Raw genomic sequence first — 22,980 nt, 5'->3', positions numbered from 1 at the left:
TCGAACGAGAGACCGTTCTATGCTCAGAGCAGTTTAATACTGAAAACCGCCAGCAGATGGTGAGGCCAGAGAGTGAGGAAGAAATCTGTGAACTCCTCCAATTAACGAAGAAAAATCTCTAAGGTTGGATGCACTTATAAGTGTGAGCAGCAGCACTTTCCTGCTGGGCTGCAGAAATGTCACTCATCTGAAGCACTGGACTCCAGCTGCTTTCAAACACTAAATTACAGGTCACACACACCTGCTGCTCCAGAACTAAAATACAGCCTTCATCAATATAAACTGCAGCTATTTGAAGTGATGTGTTGTTGTTGTTTTTTTTTCCTTTGCACAGGATTACTGATGGCGAAATATGCCAAAGAAGTCCAGGGATCTTTCTCCATAACAACGAAGAATAAAAGTACACTTTAAGTATGGTTCCAAATCCTAAGAATAAGAAAGCTGGAAGTAGCTGAAAACTGTACACAGGCGATATCACCTTTATAGTACAATCTCACTTTTTGATATTTCATAAACTGAAATATTGGTGAATTTGATGAACTCCAATGGCTTGTGCCAATTAATCAATCAACAGTTGTTGACCATTATATGTGATAAACAAACACAGTAAAAAGCCAATTACTGTAAAAATCTTGAGTATTAGACTTTATATTGTATTACGTTTTTCAAAACATGCTCGTACAAGTGATATGCTGCTATCTGACAGAATTCAAACTCATCATATCTGGTTTCTACGAAGCTAAAATACCTTTTTTGAATCAGTGTATTCATTATTTTGTCCCCCGTCTTTATATCTTTTTTACTGCTTCAACTCAGTCTGTTTGCCGTCTGGTAGCCTCAAAGCCGCAGAAGAAGCCAGTTAGAAGGTCTGAATAACACTTTTGTTTTAGATCTCAAGTGGTTCACCTCAAAGAATGAAAAAAACATGCAGCCTGGTGAGGAGATCCTGATGCAGCCGAGGACTTAAAACTGGTGCTGAAAGAAATATGCATTTACAATAATGATGTATGTGTGAAGAGGAAAATCAGTGTGAAAGCTATGAAATCACATTTACTCTCAAGCTCTCACACTTCCTGTCTGATTACCAGTTCAGAGTTGTCTACCTCCTCTGCCGAAGATTCACATCCATCTACACGACCACTCCTTTCCTCTCTTTGTCTGCTAAATGATACTAAATCGTTTTAGCCGTTTACAGTAAGATATGCGTGTATGACGATAAACAACGTATCGTAGAACAAGATGCTACATCTTAAGACTCCTCCACATAACAATAGAACCAATACATCTGTCCTGTGCTCAAGTGCTCATCCCCAGCGGTGGCCAGTGTTCATATCACATTAATGTTACCCAACCTAGTCGGCTTATCTCATCTTCCAGTTGTATAAGTGTGTGCTAAATTCATCCAATACAGTTCTTACAGCTAACAACTTACAATGGAGTTTTACTTTAGCTGCTGCGTTTTGGGTGCACAAACAAGGACACTCAACACCTGTTGTAAACATGGCTTTTTGTCAAACCTCCTGTCTCACGTAAAGAAGTAGATGCGAATTATGATCAACCCACATCCATAGATTTCTGAGGAGGCAGCCACTACAGAGAACTGCTTTTTTGTTTTGTTTTTAGTTTGAAAACATGACAGAAAGTGAAGTAATGTTGATGTCATGGTCTCGAACGCAGTGCACTCGCTAGTTTTGGTGCAGCCAGCTTTCCGACATGATGCGTAAAAGTACCCAGAGTTCACTGAATACACAACAATAACACTTAAATATATCTCCAAGGAGCTGAGGGCATTGCCCGTGTCTAACGTCTTCATGTTCAAAGCAAGATCAGGAAGTCGACATCTTACCACGTAGCTCACCGTATGCACTTTTTTTCATGCCAGATGTGTTGTCTTGTCACAGTAGGTAATAATAATATTTAACGGTTCAGGTCCATTAAGTGTCTATGATAGGGAACCAACAGGTAGAAAAGCACGGGGCTCCCTTTAGTGGAATGCAGCCATCATTTCGACACCACTTGGCTGAATCTGTTCCGCTGTGGTTTCACTCACCTCCGTGAACATACACTCCCGCTCCTCTGTGGCTGCACCCACCTCGTTCCACAGACTGTCTTCAGTCCAGCCGGTACACTGCACTTACTACTCCTCGTTATTCTGCTGGGCTACACTCTGCTCAGCAACCCCTGGTCCATTGACTCTCTGCTGCTCAGCATCCCCTGACCCGTTGACCCTCTGCTGCTCCCCGGCCCCTGCCCTTGCCACAAATCCCTCTTTAGCTAGTCTTCTGTTGTCTCTCAGACTTTGAACTCTATCCGTTCTCCATTGTCCTGGACTTATTCCAACATACCTCTACAGTTCAAAAAACCTATTTATACCACTTATTTTCCTGTAGAATCCCGAACAGAACGAACTGACCAAACATCGACCCAGCACCCACTGACACAAGCCGTGAACAAACTTCTCTTGCACAGTCTTCCTCTTCGTCTCATGTGACTCCCCATTTTGACAATCTCTTGAAAGTCAGGTCAACCTTAGAATATTTATACGCTGCTGTGCAGGATCCAGATTATGAGCGCCAGTTGGCAGCACTCACTCTGATGGAGAGGAGCGTGACATTCTCACAGTTAAGAACATGACCAAACTCGGGAAGTGTTTGCAGGCTTTTATACTTAATCCACACAGACCCCATGTTTGTCCCAGTCTTCAACCAATCGCTCTGCTTCAGTCTGCATCCATCAGCTTCAAATTTGATTACATCACTGTCCAAATCAGCCTAATTTTCTCCAGCGTCTTCAACAGCTCCAGCATCCCCTGCGGCTTCAGTGTCAACTTCTTCAGCTTCAGAGCCATCGCTTTTCAGCTGGAACAACAATGCCGCCTTACCTGTTGCCTTCAGCCAGCTAAGCCCCCAGACTATATTACGAGCAGCGAGCTAGTCGACCGGTTCTTGCAGGAGCTAGTTGAACCGGTGGTAGCTTCTGCAGCTCTTAATCTCTGAGCCCTCCACTGTCTCCAGGCCCTGCAGCAGAGTCTTCAGTATCTTCAGCCCTTGTAGCCACTACAGAATCATCAGTTCCTGCAGCCACTACTGAGTCTTCAGCCACCTGAGCTATTTCTGAGTCATCAGAAACTCCTCCCTCCATGTCTCCAGCCTCTTCAGAGTATAGCAGACCACAGAAAGGCAACAAAGCGACGACGTGCAGCCTTGCCTCCCGAAGGTCCCTCTGCTCCAGAGTCTTTGGACTCTGCTCCCGAGTCTCCAGCCTCTGCCTCCGAGTTCCCGGCCCTTCCAGCTTCTGTCTCGGGGCGGATCGTCGGTGCTAAGCCACCAGCTTCCAGCAGAGCAACAACCGGTCACTTAAAGGCGGCTTCCGTGCCAGTCTCCCAGTGATTCCTCGTTGCTGGCTCCCTGCCGGCCCTCACCACCATCTTCACTGCAGTCCAGTCCTGTGGCTGCCTTCTAGATCGGTCCCTTCCATAACTGCCCTCTGGAACGACCAAGCCTCCTGTCTCCGGTGGCTGCCACCACACCCGCTTCTGCGTTTGTCACCTCTGCACCTGCTCAAGTCTCAGCCCACTTGTGACCAGCTGTTGGTTTCCCAACCAGGCATCCTGCCTCCTACCTGCTTTGTGCCGAAGGGGGTGGTGCAGCGCTTGAAGGGGTTCTGCCTACGCTCAGTGACTCGTCGTCGCCAGCTCCCTGCCGGACCCCCCCATTGACTCGTCGCTTCTCAAATCCATCAGACTCCTGGGCCGTCAGCTGGAGCGGCTCCTCAAGTCAGTCCAGCTCCTGGGCCGTCAGCCGGAGTGTTCCTGCGTGTCTTTCTGGCTCCTGGGCCATCCTTCGGAACAGTTCTGACTTTTTGTCCACCAAAGTTTCCTGACTCCCTGTTTTCTGACCTTGTCGTTCACCCAAAATTGTCCTTTGGCATGCCAGGCTGTACAATGGATTGTAATCTGGGACAGTTGGAAAAGAGTAAGGGTTTTCCTCCCTGTAAAGCCTTAGAGTATGTTAGAACACTTGCATGCCAAAAGGTGGTGGTCGCTTTAGTTGCTGCTCCTTCCTCTCACAGATTGTATGGTGCAAGTGAGTTACAGCATCAGCCATTGGGGTTTGAGCAGAATGAAGGTCTTTGAGCAGCTCAGAATAATGTTTTTTTTTTTGTTGTTGGCACTATAGTGGCAGTCTTAAGCCTAGTTGGGACAACTGCTTGGGCCAGGGACAGATTAAAAATGTCTATGAAGACCCCTATTACTGTTCTGCACAGGCTCTAAGCACGCGGCCAAGAATTCTTTCAGGCCCAGCTGCCTTCTGTGCATTTACCTTGCTCAAGGTGGAGCAAACACCTCAGACACCAAACTTCATTGGGTGGTATGTCTGTTTTAAGGATTGCCTCCTTATTCTCCATTTCAAAGCAAGCGTAGAAGTGGTTGAGCTCGCCAGGTAGGGAGGCAGAGGTAGTTGGGCGCACAGTGCTGGATGGTTTGAAGCTTGTGATCGTCTGCATGCCTTGCCACATATGCCGTAGGTCAGAAGTTTAAGTGCTCTACAATCCTCTGTCTGTAGCACTGTTTGGCCTGGAAGATTCCCCTCTCTAGGTTGGCCCTGGCTGAGCTGTAAGCCTCCCAGTCTCTAGACTTGAAGACTGCATCTCCTGCTTTGATTCTGATTGGCAAAAGTTGGGAAGTTGTCACCCTGACCACACAGTTGCTATTGTGGTCCAAGACAGTTGCTGTAAGTGTCAATGCTGATCTGAGAGTCCGAGGTGGCTTGTGCGGCAAACACATGCCAGTCTGTGCACTGAAACTGGTGGTGAAGAGTGGAGTCTGCTCCTTCCAATCAGATCTTCATTGTACATATTGTGGGTTTCACACGTTTGATGACCAGGGTGCACTTGGGGAGCAGGGGATGATCAGACTGTCCTAGATGGGGGAGGGTGTGACTTTGGAGGCATCAGCCATACTGGTGTAGACATGGTCCAATGTTCTATATCCGCTTGTGGCACAGTAGACATTCTGGTAAAACTTTGGAAGCACAAATCTTAAAATGCAATGATTAAAGTCTTGACTGACAATAAAAGCTCCATCTGGGTGCCTTGTTTGCAGCTTGCTATTAGCAGCACAAAGTTATTTAATGATAGGTAGAAGGGCCTGCACTTAATAATCAGGTACTCCAAGATCAGCAGAGCAGTGGGTGTCGACAATGACAGTCTTTTTCACCATGCTTTGTTTACATAAATACATACACCGCCACCCCTGCTTTCACTTTAGGCGGCTACTACTGTGGCCGCACTGAAGACTGTGCGCCAATCCAAATCCACCATGCTGTTTGGGACATTGCTGCTTAGCCATGTTTCCGTGAAGAACATAAAACTGCAGCCCATTGGCCCTCTCTGTGTGAGGGTCCAGATCTTTAGTTCGTCCAGCTTGTTTGCCAGAGACCGAACATTCGCAAGTAAGATGATAGGTAGAGCTGGCAGGTTTGGATTTAAACCTTAGCTTAGTATGCATACCTCCACGTCTTCCATTCCCTTAGTTTACGCACTCGACGCCAACGCCGGACACTTCTGGTACTTGTTGGTGTGTCTGTGGTTAATGTTGAGAGGAGTCTGTTTGCTTTCAGTGATGTTCACATACCTGAATGGAGTGAACACTCAGGAATTAACAAGATAAATTAATACTATTTCACTGAATCTGGTAAATCACTGAGCCTCACAATATGTACACACTGGCATCTTGAGAAAAAGGATCCACCCTCATGCATAAGCCTCTGGATACACTGACTTTTTTTTCTTCAACTTTTGCTAATTTATAACCTCTAAATAGTTAGCCACAACTTGTGACCAGTGTATTGATTAATGGGAATGGAGACATTTTTAGTTTAGTACAGCATCATGTTATGCATTTTTGTAGCAGCTACCACACTCATTGGATTTACTATCTTTAAGCTGCCAGAAATTATGCAGAGCTGGAGCAGGGTGAGAAGCAGAAAATAGAAAAAAAAAATGTGTTTCTCTGCTGTGACTAACCTCATGTCGAACATATGCCATGACTTCAAACGAATGACAAACAGCACAAATCTTTATCACCGGGCCTTTTACCGGGCAACTCATCCATCCATCCATCCATCTTCTTCTTCTGCTTATCCAGGTTTGGGTCGTGGTGGCAGCAGGTTCAAAAAATTTGCCCAAACTTCCCTCTCCCTGATAACATTTTCCAGCTCATCCTGGGGCATCCCGAGGCTAGATGAGATATATAATCCTTTCGGCATGTTCTGGATCTACCCCAGGTTGTTCTGTTAAACGTGCCCGCAAGACCCCCAGTGGGAGGCGGCCAGGAGGCATCCTGATCAGCTACTCGAGCCACCTAAGCTGACTCCTTTAGACGCAAAGGAGCAGCGGCTCTACCCCGAGCTCCCTCCAGATGTCAGAGCTCCTTACCCGATCGCTAAGGCTGAACCCTGTGGGGGAAACTCATTTCCGCTGCTTGTAACTGCAATCTCATTCTTTCGGTCACTACCCAGAGCTGGTGACTGGATGGAATGTCGATCGACTGATAAATTGAAAGCTTCACCTTTTGACACAGATCCCTCTTTGCCAAAATGGTCCAGTGCAGCACCTGCTTCACTGCTGACGTCGCACCCATCTGCCTGTCAGTCTCCCGCCCCATCCTACCCTCACTCGTGAACAAGACCCACAGATACTTAAACTCCTTCACATTGGGACAGGTACTCCGACCTAAATCCACCATTTTCCAGCAGAGCACCATGGCCTCAGACTTCGAAGCGATGAACCTCATCCCCGCCGCTTCGCTCAGGTGCAAACCATGCCATTGCGTGCTGAAGGTCATGCTCTGATGGGGCTAAAATGTTCTGAGGCATCCGAGGGAAAACATGTGGTGCAAACCACCTGGACTGTGGTGCACTGCCATCAGAAAGTGCCTTCAGGTCTCCAACATGACAACGCACCCCCTCTCAACACATTAAAGGTTTCTCACAAGGAAATACACAACAGTCACTCCCAAGTACTCCCGTACTCATCAGATTTGAGTCCCTGCCACTTCTCTTTTTTTACCCTAAAATTGGACACAAGACTTTATGTGAGCTCTCTGCTCCAGTTTCAGGTGCATGGAGAATCAAGGTGCTGCAGACCAGTGCTCACAAAAACATGTGTAACTCAAGAGCTGATGTTCATAAGCGACATCAACTTGTGATAATCACTTAGGAGCTTAATTATAGCTTCCCCCTGCTTCATGCACATCACAGTGCTGCCCACTGTTCACACGCAAATGGAGCAGTGATGGAACTTTCTGATCCAACCTCCTATGTGCTCAAGGAGGTGATACTCAGTTACTGATGCTCTGTCTCCAACACCAAGGTCTAAGGAGGACATGTGAAACATGAACAGTGTTTTGTGTCTGATTTCATGCGGATACTAATGTCCACCAAGGAAGACAGCATCTGTCTTTAATCATCTGTGAGTTGTTCTCCAGCAGTACAAGTGAGAGATGCAATGGATCCTTTTGTCTTACACTTGCAGGCAATTAAGGAAATGAGAGGCAGAAGGCCGATAAGATCTTCATCTAATAACAGATGATAGGCACTTTAAAAGAGAAGGGGGAAAAAAACTGAGGGGCTATAGAAGAATGAGATGCAGGCGGAGGAGTGACAGATACCAAAAAAAAACAATGCGTAAAAATGGAATAAAAAGAGCGAGGATATTCACTGGAATCTCTTCTCACAGCTGCTCTCCAAAAGTGGAGAAAATGGAAGCACAAGTTTGCACAGGAGGGTTTGTCATATTGTGTCTGGAGGAGAGTATAGGTTTCCAACCAAATACTGACAAATATTAAAGAAAAATTCTAAAAAGAGGAAAAAAATGATATTGTGTTTCAAGTACTATCATGCAAAGATTATATGATTGAAAACGTTCCAGTAATTATTTGACCAGTGAACAAATCCATACTACAGCTCAGCTGTCACATCGGTGCATTTGTTTTGAGATAATTAAGATTAATCCATAAATGCATAGCTTTGGTCATTATGGACTCCCAATATTCATTATTATGTTTTTTTTTAATTATTTATTTCAATTAAGCACTCAATTTCCTTGAATTCAATTACATTTGATAATGAACTGGTGTAAAAATGATCAAAAACAAGTTTTGTTTTGCTAATGTATTTGGCGTATAAGCTAGTATTCCAATGTAATAACAATTTTCTTTTTTTTTTAAAATAAATTGTCATAAAAATTATCGAGAGCTATGTGGGGATTTCCAATTTGTCCTTCTGATGGTTGTGTTGTCTTCACTGTTACTGATTAAACACAGACATGGTGATACAGAACAGGTGTCTTTCTGGCTAATATTTGAGGTAGCTTGATGAGTGCAGTACCTGGGTTACAGGTTTAGTGCAGGACAGCATCCTCTTTGATGTCAGAGGTTTTTGATAACAACAGAAGATGTGCCCTAGGCTGTTAATGATGAGGAATAATTTTTTGCAGTATTTCATCATCAGATCATTTTGAACAAAAACATGCAATAAAAGTACAAGAGCTCAAAACCCATTGAAATACAAGTTTGAGTTATTAAGGCATATATGCTTTTCAAACAAGTGTAAACTGGTGATGCTGATCAAGTTACAATAATCTAAATTGACTAAACTGACTAATATTGACTTGAATAACTTATCCAGTCCCAATCCTGTTTTTATAAATGTGCTGACATAATGTTAGTTTCAGTTGTTACTGTCAGGAAAACGCTTGCAGCGGCTCCTGCGTGACCTTTACGTCATGGGAAACATATATCCTGTAAAATAAAAGTGCATAATTTTTTTTCTTTGTATACACATATACAAAATGGCCCAATAACCAAATTTTAGGTTGCGACATACCAATTGAGAACCATTGATTTAGATCATATAGTTAAAGTACAAATCTGTTTCCCAAAAAGTTGGGACACTGTAAAGAATGTAAATAAAAGCAGATTGTGTTTGGTATTACATGTGGAAAGTGACCAGGGAGAAGGTGGCTTACTACGCTTAAGTAAAGAGTAACTAGTAACAGCCAAGACTAGGTGTCACTTAACAGGGACACCCCACACTGGCCTCCATGCACACATTTTTTATTTCATGAATGTTCCAAATTTTTTAAATGGGTGTAGACTGCAGGCAGGGAGTTTAGTACCCGGACTCTTCCACTAGAGACCTATGCAGTTAAAAAAAAACGTGCATAATGTGGTTTGACATAATAAGCAAGGCCTTCCCTAAAAGAGAAGTTGTCTGGGTGACAGCACAAGTTGCTCCAAAACCTGTATATACCATTTAGCATTAATGGTGCCTTCCCAGATGTGTCAGCTACCCATGCCATGTGCACTAATGCATCCCTGTACCATCACGGATGCTGGCCTTTTAACTGTGCGCTGATAACAAGCTGGATGGTCCCTCTCCTCCTTAGCCTGGAGGATACTGCATCCATAGTGTTGAAAAAAAAAAATCTTAAATTTGTATTTGTCATATCACAGGAAGTTTTCCACTTCGCCTCAGTCCATCTTAAATGAGCTCTAGCCCAGAGAAGGCAGCTGTGCTTCTGGATCATGTTTATATGTGGTTTCCTCTTTGCATAGTAGTTTTAACATGCATTTGTGGATGCACCGATGAACTGTGTTCACAGACAATGGTTTTATGAAGTGTTTTTTTTTTTATCCCAGACTATGTTTTCCACTTCATAATTAATGTCTGTTTTTAATGCAGGGCCCGAAGATCACGGCCATCCAATAGAGTTTTTTGGCCTTGTCCCTTGCGCACACAGAAATCTCCAGATTCTCTGAATGATTTAAAGTGCCGTTGATGATGAAATCCCCAAATTCTTTGTAATTTTACTTTGAGGATCTATTTTCAATTAAATATGGATTTATGTGATTTGCAAATCATTGCATTCTGTTTTTATTTACATGTTACACAGCGTCCCAACATTTTTGGAAACAGGGTTGTACAATGCCGGAAGCCAGAAATCTCACAAATGCACACTGCTGTGGCCAAGCCTGAAAAAGGAAAGCGGTGCCATGACTTCCAAAAGATATTAGATGAACGTGAATGCCAAGAATAAGACTTTCTACAGCTGAAAAAAAGCCCACATAAATACTGAAGATTTCTTACCTGTCCATCTACATTTAACTACAAAACAGTGTAGGTGTGCAAACTTTGTCTAATAACCATGTGGCGACAACCACAAATGTGTGACTGTAATTAATGATTGCAGTGCTGAAAAATTGGGGTTTAATAGAAGTCAATCTATGAGACATTACTCTGGGCTGTGAGACACAAGACAGTATAAACATGAAATATACTTTAAAACTATTCATATATCATTCAAGCATCAGCCTGTAGATAGCCCACAACTGTAGTATAGAAATGTCAAATATGCTTTGAAAATGTATTTTTGCTTGAGTTCAGTGTTTCAAAATAAAACATTTCAAAACAACGTTTTTTTTCTCATTATACATAGGGGATTGCTGCATTTTTTTTGTTTTTACAAAATACCTCAAAATCAATCATTTGGAATTTCAGGTCTTCATAATTTGTGATGCTCATGGTCTAAACCTTTAGAATATATAATGCCAGTTTAAAATCTCAATTTAATACACAAACTCAATATCTCTGACACTTTTGCTCCCCTCCCTTTCCCACAAACCTGATTGACTGAGGAAACATCTAACTCAATCATCTGTTATTGTTAAAAAAAAAAAAAAACCTACTTTCTGACATGAATGAAGACATACAGTGGGTACGGAAAGTATTCAGACCTCTTTAAATTTTTCACTCTTTGTTTCATTGCAGCCATTTGCTAAAATCAAAAAAGTTCATTTTATTTCTCATTAATGTACACTCAGCACCCCATCTTGACAGAAAAAAACAGAAATGTAGAAATTTGTGCAAATTTATCAAAAAAGAAAAACTGAAATATCACATGGTCATAAGTATTCAGACCCTTTACTCAGTATTGAGTAGAAGCACCCTTTTGAGCTAGTACAGCCATGAGTCTTGGGAATGATGCAACAAGCTTTTCACACCTGGATTTGGGGATCCTCTGCCATTCTTCCTTGCAGATCCTCTCCAGTTCCGTCAGGTTGGATGGTGAACGTTGGTGGACAGCCATTTTCAGGTCTCTCCAGAGATGCTCAATTGGGTTTAGGTCAGGGCTCTGGCTGGGCCAGTCAAGAATGGTCACAGAGTTGTTCCGAAGCCACTCCTTTATTATTTTAGCTGTGTGCTTAGGGTCATTGTCTTGTTGGAAGGTGAACCTTCGGCCCAGTCTGAGGTCCAGAGCACTCTGGAAGAGGTTTTCTTCCAGGATATCTCTGTACTTGGCCGCATTCATCTTTCCTTCAATTGCAACCAGTCGTCCTGTCCCTGCAGCTGAAAAACACCCCCATAGCATGATGCTGCCACCACCATGTTTCACTGTTGGGATTGTATTGGGCAGGTGATGAGCAGTGCCTGGTTTTCTCCACACATACCGCTTAGAATTAACGCCAAAAAGTTCAATCTTGGTCTCATCAGACCAGAGAATCTTATTTCTCATAGTCTGGGAGTCCTTCATGTGTTTTTTGGCAAACTCTATGCGGGCTTTCATATGTCTTGCACTGAGGAGAGGCTTCCGTCGGGCCATTCTGCCATAAAGCCCCGACTGGTGGAGGGCTGCAGTGATAGTTGACTTTGTGGAACTTTCTCCCATCTCCCTACTGCATCTCTGGAGCTCAGCCACAGTGATCTTTGGGTTTTTCTTTACCTCTCTCACCAAGGCTCTTCTCCCACGATTGCTCAGTTTGGCTGGACGGCCAGGTCTAGGAAGAGTTCTGGTCGTCCCAAACTTCTTCCATTTAAGGATTATGGAGGCCGCTGTGCTCTTAGGAACCTTGAGTGCTGCAGAAATTATTTTGTAACCTTGGCCAGATCTGTGCCTTGCCACAATTCTGTCTCTGAGCTCCTTGGACAGTTCCTTCGACCTCATGATTCTCATTTGCTCTGACATGCACTGTGAGCTGTAAGGTCTTATATAGACAGGTGTGTGCCTTTCCTAACCAAGTCCAATCAGTTTAATTAAACACAGTTGGACTCCAATGAAGGAGTAGAACCATCTCAAGGAGGATCAGAATAAATGGACAGCATGTGAGTTAAATATGAGTGTCACAGCAAAGGGTCTGAATACTTATGACCATGTGATATTTCAGTTTTTCTTTTTTAATAAATTTGCACAAATTTCTACATTTCTGTTTTTTTCTGTCAAGATGGGGTGCTGAGTGTACATTAATGAGAAATAAAATGAACTTTTTTGATTTTAGCAAATGGCTGCAATGAAACAAAGAGTGAAAAATTTAAAGGGGTCTGAATACTTTCCGTACCCACGGTACTTGTTTGATTTGAGACCTCATACCTCATAGTAGCTTCTCACAGCATTACAGAAAGCTTCATCTGCAACAATCTGAGTTTCACCATTGAGGAAGGCCAGAAAACGCTCATTCACCGCCTGCAGGTGCTGCTTGTTAACCTGAAAGGGAGAAGAGAGGAGAAAAATGAAGTCAAGTACAGAGAGATTTCGGCAGACGAGGGCATAATCAATCTAAAAGAGACAGGAAGGAAGACCGAGAGTAATCTGGCTCCTTGAAGATGGAAAACAGGTTCAGACACTGAGAATCTTAAAAGGACCATACCAACAATTTAGCTCATGAACTACATCCCTATCATCCCTTTTCTAAGTCTTAAGATCAGTTTTAAACAAACTGAAATTGAAAGTGATTGATTTGAGTTTGTCATTTTGAAAATTCTACATTATTTATTTTTGTTGGATGGGGCATCGGGACTGCTTAGTTGTAAATATATTGTATGCGTTTCTGAACTTATGATGGTTTTAGAACATAACCTGCATTTCTTGAGAACACTGGTGGCGCGCACTCTCAGAAATGAAAGCCTTTTTTAAAATGCTTATGACTCTGAACAAGCTATGATAGAAATGGATGAAACAGTCACAAGTTGTGGATATTTCTGCTGTGATCACGACAGAAAAAGGAACATTCAGGTTTTCACTTGTAGTCATAGTCCTATGATTGTGGCTAAACCTGGCTATTGGTCAAGCAAGTTTTTGCACTTGCCCCCTTTGCCATGGAGCTTTTATTAAATGATGCTCTAGTATAATGACATTCTGGATATCAGGTCAAATAGCAGGACCAGAAATTGAAAATCACACACACACCACCTTACAGGAGGAGACGGAGGTCAAAAAAGTGAAGCTTAAAAACAACATAATCTATCTTTATTAGAGGCCACATGCAGCATGCTTTTAAAGTTGCTGTAAATAAACCTTTACCTAAAGAGCCTATTATTGAACCAGGCATTGTAGCCAACTATAAACCTATATCCAACTTTCCCTTTATTTGTAAAATTCTTTAAAAAAAAAAAAAAAAAAAAAAAAAAAAAAAAAAAAAAAAAAAAGCTGTGGCATACGAGTTATGTGACTTTCCACACAGGAATGGTTTGAATATTTTCTACTAGGACTTAAGAGTGTATGGTAGCACAGGATCTGCACTACTAAAAGTCACTAATGATCCTCAGTACTATACTGTACTATATGATACTTTTCCTGCTCGATGTCAGACATTTAGATGTTGACACCATTGATCATAACATTTTATTACAGAGACTGCAACACATTATTGGGATTAAAGAAACCATGCTTGAGTGGTTTAAATACGTTAATCGGAGAGATTCCAATGTGTTCATAACATTGATGAATCTTCCATGCAAATAAAAGTTACAATGGGGATGTGTACTTGGACCCATACTTTTCCCGTTATATATGCATCTCTTTGGCGATATTATTAAGAAACATTCCCATTGCTATGCATATGACATCCAGCTACAGTATATTTATCTATGAATCCAGATGAAACAAATAATTTTGTCAAACTTTGAACATGTCTAAAAAAACATAAAAGGCTTGGATGACCTAAAAAAAAATTTAAATCTAAATTCAGACAAAACGGAAGTTATGGTATTTGGCCCTTAACGCCTCAGAAACTCTATCTAGCCAGACCATTACTCTGGATGGCATTGCTTTTGCCACCAGACATACTGTGAGGAACTTTCAAGTTATTTTTTGAGCAGGACAAGTCCTTTAACTCCAGAATAAGCAAGTCTCCAGGACTGCCTTCTTTCACCTGCACATTCCTCTCAAAATTGGAAAGATTGTACCACTGAGTGCTGAAAATACTAGGTCTTTATGATTTGTTTTGGTGCTTGTGATGTAAAATGAAAACATTCCGGTCTTAAAGTTTTATTGAAGAACTTTAATTATAGTTTTCAGCTTTACAGCCTAGTTTAAAACATTTGTTCAAAAAAGGTAATGAAAAATCAACCCTATATAATGAGTTATGTTACTTTGCTAAAGTAATAAAAATGGTTACATTACATTTTTACCACTGTAACTAGTAATTTGTCACCCTTTACATTTAAAAGGTGACCAGGGACCCTACAATTACAACAGTGTTTGGCTATCAGAGCGGTGGCTTAGTGTGGTTCCTAGAGTTTCCGAAAGTGTCTGCAACAATTGTGTTATTGCAGGTGGGTTGTCTTGTTGGAGAACCCAAGTGCCATTGCGCCACAGTTCAGGTCATTTGCACCGAATGTTATCCCTCATATGCATCTCAGCTGAACTCGGCATTGACATTGTGACCTTTACAGTGCACAACCCCATGGAAGTCAAAAAACCCCACATTCTGCAGAATGAATCTGGGACCAATCAGATGCCTCCCTGGTACCGGTGATTTACAAGACAATCTAAAAAAAAAAATCTGAAGTGTCTAAAGCTTTTGGCACAGTACTGTAGTTTGGAAAAATAAATATTTTCCAACGACAGCAAATGTTTTTATTTTCAGAAAAACGATTTTAAGTATACCAGGTCTGTCAAGCCAGAAAAAAAGAGAGAAAATCATTCCCATGAATGTCATTGGTAGAGGTAATTCCTGTCCAGTGAACCACAGCTGACATATTGTGTTGTATGAGAATATTAAGTTTTCATGAGCAACACAGTCACCAAGACGGAGCAGCTCATAAATTGCATTATGTATAAGGCGTCAAGAGGACGGCACGGTTAAATGAAACCATTATTCTCCCGCTTGTTTCAACTGCCAGTAACTAATACATTCTGGAAGTCAAAGTGCCAATTTCCAGTGACACAAAGTGTCTTATCTCCAGCTGACAGCTTTTTGTGTGGGCTTTTTTGCTTTTTCTGTGCCTAAACGCTACCGCTATTTTTCGCCTTTAACCAAGTGAGAGGAGAAGGGTGAATTTATAAAAAATAAAAAATAAAATAAAAAAAAAAAAAGCAGCAGGTTGTGACTGCTCGTGCTCAACATGACTCAACGTCCATATGACAGGTTCAAGATGTGAAACTATTTATTCCTGAGAAGGAAGCTCCTACTTGAAGGGCAGTGTTGGAATGAAATGTGGTTCAGCAATAGCAGCAGCAGCTCAAAAACAAACACGTCTTGTCCTGGGAAACAAAGCAAATATAAGTCGGTTTGGCTTGTAGATGTAAATGCTGACTTCATTACAAAAGGTCCAAGCAGAGAGAATAGTGTGCTGAGACAGCAATCACACATCTAAACACTGGGTTTTGATTGATTTATAGTACAATGTAATGACCAGAACACGCGCCAAGCAAGTGTTTAGGTTTCACACACACACACACACACACACACACACACACCCTTGAGTTCTGGAGCATGTCAACTAAAAATAATCTTAATGCAAGTACAAACTGCAGCCTAATTGTTGAAGCTCATGATAACTATACGTATGAGACAACAAAAGCTATATAAACACCTAAGTTTGGGTTTTTTTCCTCTCCATTCGCTGAAATTGTCAACCTGTCATTCATACAGGAGTTCTCGATACTTCCTCCATAAGTGATTCAAAAGGGATGCACGCTGCATCTGCTCTTTTCTTTCTTCAGTGTAGCAAGGTGAAGCAAGGCACATTTCTCCCACAGATGCCATTGCTGTTTGCTGCAGTGTTCATGGAAACGCTCTGATTAAACTAGTCCCTTGAGGACTGAAACCACATCTATGTGGAAGAGCACATGGTGAGTCAGTTTTGCCGTGGTTGTCCTTTTGAGACGGAGTCAGACGTCGTTGGCCATTTACACTCGCGGGTTCTCACGGCGCGTACCGCGGGCCTTAGTGTGCGCCTTCCAGGCACACAACTGCAACACTAAGTGGTGCCGTTCGTCTTTCCCACCCGACTGTTTCATAGTATATTGTGGCTTTGGTCAATTTCGAGTTTCCACTAGATTTCAAAGCCTGGCTGTAGTTACTCTTTAATGTACTGCTGGAAAAATAAATATTTTAATTGCCATTAAAAAGTTTTTCCTTTGGTATGACATTGTATCCAAATATAAGCCTTTTGCTTATTTTTGCAAAGTGGTGAAACAGGTTTATTGATGGACTAATGAATGCTAAACTGGATGAATGGCAAAGAGAATCAGTGATAGTTCGGCTTACAAAAATATTGTGAATACTTTTCAGAATTGATTCTTAGTATCGTAGAAATATTAGTAATCCTCAAGTAGTGATTTTTAGTTTTTAGAGCATACGAGTACACAATGTGCTCTCTTCCCTTAAACAGAAATACTCTGCAATTGGAAAATAATATCCTACTCTGAGGCCTTTATGGCTTCATTTCAGAGCGTGTCTCTCTTCTTGTCAGGGGACTGCAACGGCGATAGCTTTCCCCCGAAACCAACGCTTCCTGTCCATGACATGAGAGGCGAGGACCAGAAAAAAAAGCTGGATATGTACTGTGAAAAACACTTGTGCCTCTCCATCTTTGCTGCTTTGTCCAGGAAATGGATTTATCCCAGTGGGTTTGTAAATGTATCTGCATCACTACTCCTCCATCAGTGACATAAAAACATCCAGGTGAAGGGGTCATTTTCCTCTCTCGCAAGGCTGCTCTCCTTTTTGGGCTCAAATGGTCGTCGTTTGAAAACTTCCCTGCCAACTTCGTACCACTCTGCAGTTCAACATCTCTAAACTTTCACGGAGTGTCGAGCTTTCAGTGTGTAGTGAGGATTAGAGGGCAATGACTGGGGGATGTTCATTAACTGATTAATTGCGAGGGCTGGGATTTCCTTATTCAAAACTATCACGATACTTGGGTGCCGACTCGATATTGTACTGTGACTCTACAAGTAGTGAGAGTCGATAACACAATTTATTGTTTACTTTTTTTTTTTCTTTTTTTTTTATAAATACTACACCATGGGGGGAAAAGCCAGCAGGAGCATTGTTATAAACCCCATTGACCCGTCTTAGTCATTCTCATGAAAAATCAGTCATTTGGTGTACCATTTAAGAAGCCCGTAGGCCATATGACACGGCAGAAGTCTCCCACCCATTAATTAAATTACAGACTATTGCTATACTGGTAAATAATGTGTTATTGTAATGAAATTAATAAAGGCAGAAGAACTGGTGCTTTAATACTGAGGCCTCTGGCTGATCTTGGGCTGGAAGTTTGGAGGTACTGTAAAATTGACAGATGTTCAGAAAAAAACAGTTTCTTAAAGTTAAAATCGTTACAAATCAGTGCTGCCATTAAATGTGAGGCTTTAACCACTGTGAGTGGAAAACTGGCAACTTTCGTTTGTCGTTTGAAAAAAAGTAACAGCTCTCTGCTTCACTTTGTCTGGAGCTAACAAGCTAACCAGCTTAGCTCCTGGATGAACTATCCACTAGCTGTTATTACACTGACTCAGTGTAAATACTAAATTCAATGTCAATTCAGAAAATAAGCGGATCAATTTAAAGGAGGTAAAATAAATAAATAACTTATCGTTACAGTCTTTGAGCTGTCATTATCAGTGCAAAGTTTATTCCTTTACAAGCTTTATACAGAGGTTTGTGCTGTAACCTGGATATGAAGCGTCCATAGGGCAAAACAATGTACCAAAGTTTCTAAATAGGTAAGAACGTGTCCTCTGCTCTCCCCATCACTCATGAAAAAAACAAATCAGATGTCTAAGGATTCACGTAACACACTCTGGGAGCCTGAAATAACGTCGTCCACTTCACATTCTGCTCACGTTTAATAATTATAGATATCCTTTAATTAGTAGAGCAACTACATTATCTTTTTAACAGATTATGGTAGGTTGTCATCTTTACTCGCACACTGATCGCAAAACTATTTTCCCCAACTCGCACAAATCTATTCATAGTTGCATTTGTAAGTAAATTCCTCACATCGTAGAGCCCCACTCACAGTTCGAAAACTTCAATCAGGCGCTGATGCCCATCAGACAAAAGAGAAGACAAAAATGAACAGCAGCATCACTGCAGTGGATGAATAACATGCTCCAGGAGTCTTGTGAACGGTAGACTTGTTTGTTGAAGGATCAGATTATACTATCAGCCCCAAAACCGAATAGACACACTAAGTAGATGCGATGCAAAATAAAGAAATGTGTTATTGAGTCAGTGATGCCTTTTAGCTAAATGTATGCGCACCAGACAGCCAACTACCAGAGCTGCCAAACTGTCAATCATTAAACAAATAAAAACACATCACGATGATAATCATTTTATGATACATCTATGTTTGTGTTTAAGTGCTGTTGACATGTTTTGCAGTCTGACCAACAACCTGTCTCTACTCAGCCATCACAGAAACATTACCGTCACTCATTTTTCTTTTTTTTCAGTTTGACTTCTCTTTTCATTGTCTGTTGTCCTTCTTTTTCCCCACATCGACTCTTTCTTTCTCTTTTCTGTCACGCTACTAGGTGTGTTTCTGTGTGTTGTGTGTGTTTGTGCGTGATGATATACGTGTGCCTATGTGGTTCACTTTAGTGTTTGTTTATGGTTGAAGGCTTTAATTTGAGCTCTTTTCCCTCCTTGATGATAGGCAATGATAGGTCATCAAGGGCAGTTAACAGCATATTTGGGCAGCAGCATGGACCTTCCAGTGGTGTATCAGTAAACACAAAAGAATGAGTGCGTGTCTGCAAGTGAGAGAGACTTGCTTCCGCAGAAAAAAAAATTAAAAAATGACCCTTTCGCTTCGTTACTTGCAGCACTTTCAGCTGTCATGATGCAGCTCTGGCAGGATAAAGGGAACAAAGCAAAAGCGAGACACATCTGTCAGACATCTTAGATTAATGAATGGAGGGCATATTGGGGCTCTACACACACACACAAACACACACACACACAAAACACACAAACACAGAGTATGAGTGATCTTTGTGCCTGGATATATGGAGGTAATTATATCCGACTATTTCCATTGGAGCCAGTTTCAGGGGAACACGACAGAATATTCTCTCCAACCTGCACCGGTCAACTCTGTAGTTCCTTTTTGGATCAGCCGATCTAAACCTTACAGCACATGAGAAAGCAATGAAGGGAGGACAGATTCTTTAAAAGAATGCATCTAGTTTACACAACTTACAGTAGGTCATGTTTTCTTCAACTTTTTATTATTTGAATTAATAATAAAAAAATTTAAAAATCGACATCCACACAACTCCAAACCGGCTGATCAGGCAAAGAGAATAATTCCCTCCATTTTTCACTGGAAACAAATCTGCAGCTGCACAAGCGCTGCAAATGATGCTGGGTTTCGCCGACACCAGTGCATGTAAGATTATCCGGTCTAACACAAATATCTTTAGCTTGTCGCTAAAAAAAAAAAAAAAAATCACCTTCCTCTAATTTTTCCTCATACAGCTGAGAAGGGTGGAACCAGAGTTGTAGTGGAAGGGGAACATGTCTAATTCTGTAAAAAAAAAAAAAAAAAAAAGTTTAGTCAGCACTTCTACAGCTTTTGCACAAACTTAACACCCGTTATTTTACTAATACCACACTTGTGTGGGGTAAAGGTTGATTTGAGGTCATTTGATGGGAAAGATATTCATACTTGTGACTTTTTAAGTATTTATGTCACCGAGAACTCAAGATAGCTGCAGCAGAGATGGACATGTGAGGATTAACATTACTGTTTTTGTTCAATATAGTGCTACACCTATTCAATTCATGCGTCTTTATTACCTTTACCAATGCAGTTTGGCTGATGAGACATCCATGTTTTTCTTGCTTTTGCAAAACTTTTTTTGTTTCAGCTACAGTGCTGCCAGTGCACTGTTACTGAATTTCATTAAGACATCAAACTGTTTAAGACACTGACGCCACCCTGATTAGTTTCTGACAACAACAGTGTCAGAAAGAGGTATTTCACATTGGGCACCATGGCAAGGCAGTCTTTTTTTTTTTTTTTTTCACGCTAGCACCCGGTTAATGTACGGCTCTTTAAAGCCTCCAGGCAACACACACGCACGCGCGCGCGCACACACGCACGCACACGCACACACACACACGCACACACACACACACACACACACACACACACAGAGCCATCACACTGTTTCCACAAGTTGACTGATTGTCAAGACATTTGCTCCAGACTTTGTACCAAGTCCAAAGCAGAAGTGACGGGAAGAGACATTTTTCGGCCCCCACAGTCGCTGTATTCATAAACACACACTGAAGCTCCTCCAACGGCCCCTTTTTCTGCTTGGAGATACAGGACCATCTCTTGGGTAAAAAGCCTTGTATCATCCACATGCCATCCTTCTATGAACATAAATGTGAAGTTGTGTCTTGTGTTTTATTACATTATTACATTATTACTGACAGTTTTCATCAACCTCGTCAACAAAAAAATTACTTTACAATCATATATAAAAAAGAAAAGTAAACTCTGACATTGAAGAATCTGATTTAGGCAAATGACTGGGAATTCTGCATGAAAACTTATTAAATAATTGACAACAGTTATACAAACTGCAGCTGATTAATTTTCTATAAATATAAATTAATGGATTGATCATCTATTTGAACTTTGCTGAAAACAGCTAGACTATGTTTAGAGAAAAAAAAACTGTCTTCGAAATCCCAAATTTCCAGAACAAATTTGAATTCTTATAGTAATTATCAGTGTAGTATCTGTCAAAAATGCACACGCACGTCTCCTGTGTACTGCAGTCGCAGTATGACAACTCCCCTCATTGTCATGGCAACAGGCAGCTGCTGCAAATCACACACACACACAACGCAAAAAAAGTTGGTCTTTCCTTGTAGGGACAACTCATTGACATAATGCATTCTCTCACCCCTTACTTCGGAAAAAAAATTACCGTTTACCGTAATATTTCAAACAAATTTTTCTTTAATTAGTATCCCACATGATTTCAATCAGTTGTTTAACCTAATAAAATGGAGATACATTGTAATTCTGCTGTTTTGTTGTCACAGTATGCACCACTCTAAACATGGATCAGCAACAGTTGTCAGTTGTCTGAGAATCTCAAAGAAAATTATAGAAAAGTGTGGGTGCTCTGATCTGATTGGCCAATATCAGCTCCAAAAAGTTTAATTTGCGGTCTCTAAAAAGGGCGATCAAAGGAGCGATGACGTGACATAAAACTCTGTGCAGCTAAAATGGCTTCACTGGCTCCAGCAGTCTGCCAGCATATTCAGGTGTTGAAAAAGTAATTTTCTGATTCATAAAAAAAAAGTGGAAAGAGATATTTCTTACATGTGCTGCTCTCTGACATCCTGGCTGTTGAACCACAGCGGCGGAACGCTGACACGAGTTAAGGAACAAGCGTCTCTGAGCCACAGACAAAGTACCAGGAGCTGCTCCTCATATGCTACGTTTGCTGAATTGTTGAATGAAGATACGGGAACATAAGTGGCAGCAACATCAGCAGCAGACGTGCCTATTAACTATCGGAGTCAGATGTCACTCAAAGCGGACAGCCGCGTGTTTTTTGGAGGGACAATACAAGCCACTTTTCAGCAAAGCAGAGAATATCGTTGATGAGAAAAGGAACAAACTGCCGAAAATGCAGAGATGCTTTTATTCATAAAGAACTGGAATTATTGCCTAGCTGTTGTACGCCTCAGTTAACCACTCAAGTTGTAGTTTTACATCCATATCTGTCCAAACCCATATAGATGTTGGAACTCCGAGACCTTTGACCTCCAAAATCTAACCAGTTCATTGCTGAGCCAAAATGAACAAACAGATGTGTGGGAAAGACGTACTACCGGAAAACATAATGCCTCCGATGGTTGGGAAGCACTGTTCTCAACATTTTCACTGAATTAAAAAAAAAACCAATAATGTTCAGCCGCAAAGAAACAGAATCTCCTGTGGAGATAGACATAGTCTATAAGCAATAACTAAAGCTGCACATTTAGAGTTCCTTCAAGACAAAAGTGAGGGAACAGCTTGCTTACAACAAGGCTTGGTGGTTATTGTATTTTGGTTGTTCTGGATGTGAAGAAGGTCATTTAAACTGATGTGCTTCCTGTTTTTCAGGCTACATGAACACTCAATCTGTTTATTTTAAATGTATAGAGCTGAGTGGTAAGGACATACACTAAAGCTCAGAAAAAAGACAGAAACAACAGTTGGAATCAACAATGTCGGAATGTGTCAGGAGAGTCTCTTTTCTAATGACGGCTGGAGGATCAAGCCAAATGAGGCAGAAAAGCTCTCCACTGGGTTGCAGCAGGCGACAAGAGCGGAGGGAGGGGAGGGAAGTAAGGAAGAAAAAAAACAGAGTGAGAAGGTGGAGGAGAGGAGTAGAAGGGGTGGGGGGGGGGGGGGGGTTGAACTGCACTGAGGGGAGGATGAGATTGAAAAGCTTCGACTGGGGATAAGGGAAGATGATGGTCGTGGCTTCACTGATAAAAATAGAAGTGAAGCATTGCCTTAGCTTTTCCACTGAGGCCCTTTAAATCAATTGATCATCGCTGCTCAGTTGAAGGCTTTTATTAGATTACAGCTTTCACGGAGCTGCAGCTATCTAGCACGGCGAGATTCAAACCACGTCAACACCAGTAAAATATGTTCTAGTGGC

The 22,980-nt window shown here is 41.6% G+C and overlaps 1 protein-coding gene across 1 annotated transcript in view; it reads right to left on the bottom strand.

Moving 5' to 3' along the window:
• The window catches only part of cadps2 (Ca++-dependent secretion activator 2), a 226,537-nt gene that overhangs the window by 182,351 nt on the left and 21,206 nt on the right, over nucleotides 1–22,980 (bottom strand). Inside the window, exon 2 of the mRNA XM_069162236.1 lies at nucleotides 12,430–12,543. Coding sequence (XP_069018337.1) covers nucleotides 12,430–12,543 — 114 coding nt within the window. The remainder of the gene's footprint in view (nucleotides 1–12,429; nucleotides 12,544–22,980) is intronic.

Source organism: Embiotoca jacksoni, unplaced genomic scaffold, assembly GCF_022577435.1.
Source record: "Embiotoca jacksoni isolate LCO1_2020_lvr unplaced genomic scaffold, fEmbJac1.0.p SCAF_3, whole genome shotgun sequence".
NCBI lineage: Eukaryota > Metazoa > Chordata > Actinopteri > Embiotocidae > Embiotoca > Embiotoca jacksoni.
This window is presented reverse-complemented; position numbering and strand designations above follow the sequence as displayed.